The sequence below is a fragment of the Camelina sativa genome, chromosome 6, assembly GCF_000633955.1.
Source record: "Camelina sativa cultivar DH55 chromosome 6, Cs, whole genome shotgun sequence".
Classification (NCBI taxonomy): Eukaryota; Viridiplantae; Streptophyta; class Magnoliopsida; order Brassicales; family Brassicaceae; genus Camelina; species Camelina sativa.
In genome coordinates this window covers 25,835,392-25,841,910 of record NC_025690.1, presented here as the reverse complement: position 1 = coordinate 25,841,910, position 6,519 = coordinate 25,835,392, and the positions used below count along the sequence as shown (strand labels likewise).

General features: G+C 36.5%; 2 protein-coding genes across 3 annotated transcripts in view; both read right to left on the bottom strand.

Moving 5' to 3' along the window:
- Nucleotides 1-4,258, bottom strand: part of LOC104793676 (pectin acetylesterase 3) — a 12,799-nt gene extending 8,541 nt beyond the window's left edge. The window contains exons 1-12 of one of the 2 annotated variants that reach the window (XM_010520081.2): nt 3,923-4,258; nt 3,598-3,680; nt 3,268-3,397; nt 3,096-3,169; nt 2,928-3,014; nt 2,719-2,843; nt 2,567-2,627; nt 2,416-2,469; nt 2,250-2,327; nt 2,008-2,113; nt 1,776-1,921; nt 1,600-1,684 (exon numbers count right to left, since the gene is read on the bottom strand). In XM_010520081.2, the coding sequence (XP_010518383.1) occupies nt 1,600-1,684; nt 1,776-1,921; nt 2,008-2,113; nt 2,250-2,327; nt 2,416-2,469; nt 2,567-2,627; nt 2,719-2,843; nt 2,928-3,014; nt 3,096-3,169; nt 3,268-3,397; nt 3,598-3,680; nt 3,923-4,130 (1,237 nt within the window). In that variant the 5' untranslated portion in view covers nt 4,131-4,258. Of the gene's footprint in view, nt 1-1,332; nt 1,685-1,775; nt 1,922-2,007; nt 2,114-2,249; nt 2,328-2,415; nt 2,470-2,566; nt 2,628-2,718; nt 2,844-2,927; nt 3,015-3,095; nt 3,170-3,267; nt 3,398-3,597; nt 3,681-3,922 lie in introns of those variants that run through there. The other variant, XM_010520080.2, reaches the window with a different exon arrangement.
- Nucleotides 4,938-6,038, bottom strand: LOC104699483. The gene has a single exon (XM_010414788.2). It carries the CDS (start codon nt 6,036-6,038, stop codon nt 4,938-4,940), a length of 1,101 nt encoding a protein of 366 aa, XP_010413090.2.

Here is a 6,519-nt window from a genome sequence, read left to right as displayed (position 1 = left end):
GAATCTGGTGCATACCAAGTGTCCTGTCTTTCGGATTGGCAGTGTGCGAAGCATGAGTTTATGAACACACCGTTATGAGTTGATGTCGCAAAAGATTTTACAGCATCCACCATTTGTGTCCTGAAGTCTGGCAAAAGAAAAGCACAATAAATTTTAACAACCACGACCATGGTATAGTTTAAAGAATGAGGGTTAAATTAATAAGATACTCACCTTGGAAGAATTGGATTTGAGATGAATTACAATGCGAGTGATCTGATTTGCATGCCTTCCAAGAGCCGCTTAAGTCAGCAGATGGTGGAGCTAAACTCTCCTGTACCTGAGGCAGATTAGAAGTGAAATCTTGTACCTGATGGAGCTAAACTATCTCGTTCTGTTTCGTGAGAATGAAATGTTTGCTAGAAGTGAAAGAGAGAAGCAATGGGAGTGGTCAGAGATGAAGGAATGGGTGTTACCTGCCAAGCGTCATATGCTGCATTTAGAAGAAACATGGGAGTCTTAATGTCTGAAACCAAATTCTGGGGAAAGAAGCACTGAGGAGAAGAAACAGAACACAATGGATTAGCTTGAAGATGCTCGAGTCTTGTGGACCAGTGAATATCGAGAAAGTAAGAAATATACCGAAGTTGGATCCAAATGCTTTGTACAGGAAGTGGACAGTTCCTTTTGGAGGTTCTAGAATTTGACATGAAAACAATACAAAATTTACAGTAAGGGTTAGATTAATAGTATGAATTCTCCGGAGCAAGAAGTTANTTAACCTTCTTATTACTTTCTTCTGTTTAGGGTTCGTCTTTCGAAATTTTAGCTTTTTTTATCTCTTAGTCTTACGAGTTATAATATTACGAGTTTTTTTTGCTTGTATCGGTAACTCTGTTTCGAGGGTTTGTAAATATAAAAGCTACGTACTATATACTATTGTTTCATTGTATTTTTAAAGAAAAAACTACTCAATATACTTGTAAATAAACAAAATTCACGTGGATTGATTTTACCTTTTTTGGTCATGAGATTGTTTCCTAATGATAATTGTGATTGATTTTTTTTTTTTGTTCTTAAAGCAATCAGAATATGAATTTTCAACCTCTAAAAGCCAAAAGCTAAAAGCCCCAAGCACCCAATTCAAATCACCATATAAAGAAGTTATACTTTCGTTAAAAGCAGAGTCTGACCGATTTAGGTCGGATGCTTTGCTTATTATAGTCCAATGAATCCAAGGAATATATGTTCTTTATCCTCCTTTTTAATTGAATTTTATACTTGCAAGGACATGAAACTTCACTAACCAGATTCGCTGATTCAATCAAAGATATCTTAAATTCTGTATTCAAATAAACAAGTTGTCGCCAACTTTATAAAGAATGGTATACCACCAACCCCAATATATCAAAACTAGAGATTACAAACACGAAAAAAGTAACTTAATTCAGTCGGAAACAACAGATGATAGCATAAATTATGTAAAGATGAAATGGCTACAGAGATGTCTATTTGTGGTTTTTCCAGGAATTGTTACTAAAGGTATTGGTATAGTATGTAAGAATCAGATAAGCTGTTTGAGTTTGAATATGTCAACTCACTTGAAGATAAGATTGTGACATGTTTTGTCACAAGGGTAAGGACAGTCAATGGCTTTGACTGTTGTTCTGTCAAAGTACCAATCACCGACAGATTTAGCAACGGTCTGCAAAATAAATGGAGCAAAGCAAACAAATTAACAGTAGCTCTTGCAACGAAAGATACAACTGTTTACGAACTGTTGACAAAATGTTTACCTTGCCATGAACAGTAGGTGAATCTGGTGCATACCAAGTGTCCTGTCTTTCGGATTGGCAGTGTGCGAAGCATGAGTTTATGAACACACCGTTATGAGTTGATGTCGCAAAAGATTTTACAGCATCCACCATTTGTGTCCTGAAGTCTGGCAAAAGAAAAGCACAATAAATTTTAACAACCACGACCATGGTATAGTTTAAAGAATGAGGGTTAAATTAATAAGATACTCACCTTGGAAGAATTGGATTTGAGATGAATTACAATGCGAGTGATCTGATTTGCATGCCTTCCAAGAGCCGCTTAAGTCAGCAGATGGTGGAGCTAAACTCTCCTGTACCTGAGGCAGATTAGAAGTGAAATCTTGTACCTGATGGAGCTAAACTATCTCGTTCTGTTTCGTGAGAATGAAATGTTTGCTAGAAGTGAAAGAGAGAAGCAATGGGAGTGGTCAGAGATGAAGGAATGGGTGTTACCTGCCAAGCGTCATATGCTGCATTTAGAAGAAACATGGGAGTCTTAATGTCTGAAACCAAATTCTGGGGAAAGAAGCACTGAGGAGAAGAAACAGAACACAATGGATTAGCTTGAAGATGCTCGAGTCTTGTGGACCAGTGAATATCGAGAAAGTAAGAAATATACCGAAGTTGGATCCAAATGCTTTGTACAGGAAGTGGACAGTTCCTTTTGGAGGTTCTAGAATTTGACATGAAAACAATACAAAATTTACAGTAAGGGTTAGATTAATAGTATGAATTCTCCGGAGCAAGAAGTTATCTGATTCTGAGATTACCTGTATCGTAACAACACCTTGGAACATTTTCCGAAGCGAGTGGCCTCCAGAGACATCCACTCTACATTTTCAGTTGAAAACGTTTTGAAACTTGCAGAGTTAATCAAAAGATCTAGAAAAGAAAAAATAATAGTGGAAGAAGAGAGATTTACGCATCCATAAACATTCCAGCATCACTTAAGCATTTCACTTTCGTAGTACCAGGTAATAGGTCCTTGAACTGATCACAGTGCAGGATGGAAGCTAATCCCCCAGCTGAACATCCAGAGAGTAGAGCCTGCCATAGATATTTACTTACATCAACAAGAGCAAAATCCAATAACCTGATAGGCTGATGAATAGTTGAAAGTAAATGCAAAACCTGATCTGCTTTATGCATGCCTTTAGACAGTAGTTCATCCATAGCTGCTTGCCAGATTCGATGTCCTCTATAGAATAGTTGCGAGCTCTAGATCAAAGACATTAGAAGCAGTTAAATCCAAACTTTCAGAGAAGTGAAAAAAAAACATGAAACTACTGTGTGACTAACCTGATCCTGACTATCACCTGTGAAAGAAGCACCATCGCAGTAACGCAATTTGACTCTGTTCCAATTGAAGAAATCTGAAAGCCCATAAAAAAGACAAGAAAGTATCAATACAGAGAGACCAAGATATCGAGTCCTTGTTTGCAACCATAACAGAGTCATGCGTAGGACTAACCAGGATTCTCATTAGCTTTATTGCTCAAAATTCCAGTGAAGGCCAAAACTTTCTCCATATATTTTGATGAACCACGACGAGTTGTTTTCCGGAAGATACAGCTCCTGCGTGTGTTGCACCATCCTCCACCCTGCATCACATACATATACCGATCTTCTTTAGTCAAAACTCAATTAGCATAATAATAACCAAATTGTGAAAAAAACTATAGCTTTCATCATATATAGTTATATATGAATCTTGTTGGTAATCAAAACTCAATAAGCAATAACTAAAACTGTGGACAAATATGAAAAAAGACTATAGCTTTCATCACATTTAGTTATATACCTCGAGTTGGATAAGCCACCTGTTAGCTCCTGATCCAGAACCACGGTGTATATGATAACCAGGTAGTGTTCCATCCAGGCACACTGCACAATCAATTGAATGAAATATTCAGATAAAGGACTGAGCTTTAAACTCGGTTAATCTGAACCAACAAGAACAAATCCGAAAGCATCTATCTTAGTAAACAGATTCAAAGCATGACATCAAAATTTCAACCTTCAGTTTATTGTGACAAACTAGTCTTAGCAATCTCCCTAATACATATAACTATAAGCATTCAAGTATCACCACCAACACATTCTAGAAAGAGAGAGAGAGAGGGTACCAGCTCCTTTAGGGCCAGCTGCCTGAATCAATGTGACAGGCACCATGAGAAGCTGCGAAGGAGACTTCGCCGTCAACTGACTTTCGAGTAACGAGATCTTATCGTCAGTATCTGTCACATTCCCGATTCCATGGCTAGATCCGCTACTAACCACGGAACACAGCCAAAGAGAGAAAACCACCGCCGCAATCCGCAACACGCTGTTCATCGCCGCCGTTGTCGCAAAGCCGGAGAGCTGGAAAAAAAGTTTTTGACTTGTTTAAAAAGATTGAATTATGTTGGACTGAACGACTAATCTTGTTAGTGCATGTGTGAGATAGATAGAGATAGTGAGAGATTTGGCCTTTTTTTTTTTTGTGGTAAATTATTCTCTCACGCGGACATTATTATTATGGTAATAATTGATTCACGTTCGTCAACGAAGAACAAATCTTGGAATATTTGTCTTTATTTGTCCCACAATTTAACTATAACCTCTATAAATAAATTACTTGGTAACAAATCCTATGCCTGATTTGTTTGCTAATCAATTTTTTTTGTATTTTAAAAAATCTTATGACCAATCAGTATTACTCTTTTTACAGAGTTAATCAACTAACATTAAAACCTTGATTGGAACAACTGTTAGTGGAGCATTAGCATTATGCAGCATGAGCAGTATGCTGCATAAGCTGTATGCTATTAATATATTAACAATGATATGTGATTGGTACAGCTGTTAGCATTTAGACATAAAATTACAAAATTAGACATTTTAAATATACAAATATAGATTTGGTTGTTAATGAAATAGTTTAAAATACTTATTTTGAAAAACAAATTAAAACATCTTATAAGCATAATATCAAATGAAACAATAACTTATGAATATTAAAATAAATGAAACAAATCATACGAAAAATAGTTTGTAAGCATAAAAACATATAAAACATAATCTCAAAATTATTAATAACTAATGTCGAGCAGCCCAAATACTTTCTGCAATATTGTTTCGGATCCCATTCATATATGTATCTCATGTAGGTTCATAACGTGTGTTTTCGTTTTCGGGTACGTCATCTGAATCAAAAGGATTCAATGTTTCTTCTTCCATCGTTTCGTACTCTTCAAAATCATCATCAATAATGCTTGATGAACGTATAAAATTATGAAGAGCCATGGTTGCTACAACAATTTTGCACTGTGTTTGAAGACTATACCGCACCTCATTTTTAAGTATTCGCCACTTTGCCTTCCACACACCAAAAGTACGTTCAATCACTGAACGCAAAGATGAATGTCGTTTGTTAAACATCTCGCTTGCAGAATTAGGTGGTCCTTCACCCCATTGATGTGGATGATATCTTGTTTTGCGATATGGCGCTAAATAACCCTTCCTATTTGGATATCCAGAATCAACAACAAAATATTTTCCTTGAGGAGGTTTCGGGAAGAACCTGTCTTCTTGTGCACAATACGTAAGAACTTTGGTATCGTGTGCTCTTCCAGGTGTGCCAACATACACATATGTGAACTTCATATCAAAGTTGCAAATAGCAAGAACATTCATCGAGGGGAACTGCTTTCTTACATTCCAATACCTCTCTTTTTGATCACTTCTAATTCGTACCGGCACATGCGTGCCATCAAGAGCTCCAATGCAACCACTAAAGAAAGGCCAATATCTTCTATCTGCTAATAGCCGAGTATTAATCTGTTGAAACTCTTCTGGTTGAGGCTTTAAAATATCCTTTGACAGAAGGAGTACGGAATCTAACACTTCCATAAATTTTTTGTTCACCGTCTCTTGACTGCGTTGAAAGTTTTTAGCAATTTGCCTCTGCACTTCATCATGCCCAAGTGTTTCTAAGAACATCGCCACAGCTTCTTCCACAGTGCATTCACGTGACTCTTTAAGATTGTAATCATTCTTGAGAGTATCACATAACCTTCTATAGGTTTCTTGATTCATTCGCAAGGTTTCATAGCATTTTTTACTAGAACCAGTAATCATTTGCATAGTATGACGTACTCCGCAACCTCGATCCGTCCTCATTAATTGTCTATCACAGTATGGATCTTGTCGTTCACTCTCGACCATTAAGCGAACCACAACAACCATACTTTGATTACACATCATTGCAATCTCCTGTAATAAACAAAGGTAAAATAGATTAATTAAGCAAGAAAAAATATTATATTAAATATCCATTATCCTCATTCCTCACGTCTTTTACTCGCATATTTTAAAAGAGAGAGCCAGTTCGTAACTAAAATAATAAATCTCTTAAAGCAAAACATGTTTTTAAAAAATGCCATACGAAAACGAAAAATAATTCAAAGAAAACGACCCTCTAAATTAAATCCATCCTAAGAAATTGTCTAGTTCCTCTTTCCTGTGATCCTTTCCAAATACTTTATCTTTTGTTGCTCTGTAGGTAAAGTCATAAAAATCTGACGACTATTCTCGTTTCCAGCTAGGTAGTCAAGAGCTGTCCAATACAACTCGCCATCATGATCTAATGTAGACATCTTTAGCAACTCTTCAGAACATATGGCACTACTAAATGGATTGAAGGAATCAAATGTTCTCTGCCCCGCTGACCAAAACCTCTCTT

What these genes read in the sequence shown, in the direction of transcription:
- LOC104699483 (XM_010414788.2), bottom strand. Translation starts at nt 6,038, where the DNA reads ATGTGTAATCAAAGTATGGTTGTTGTGGTTCGCTTAATGGTCGAGAGT.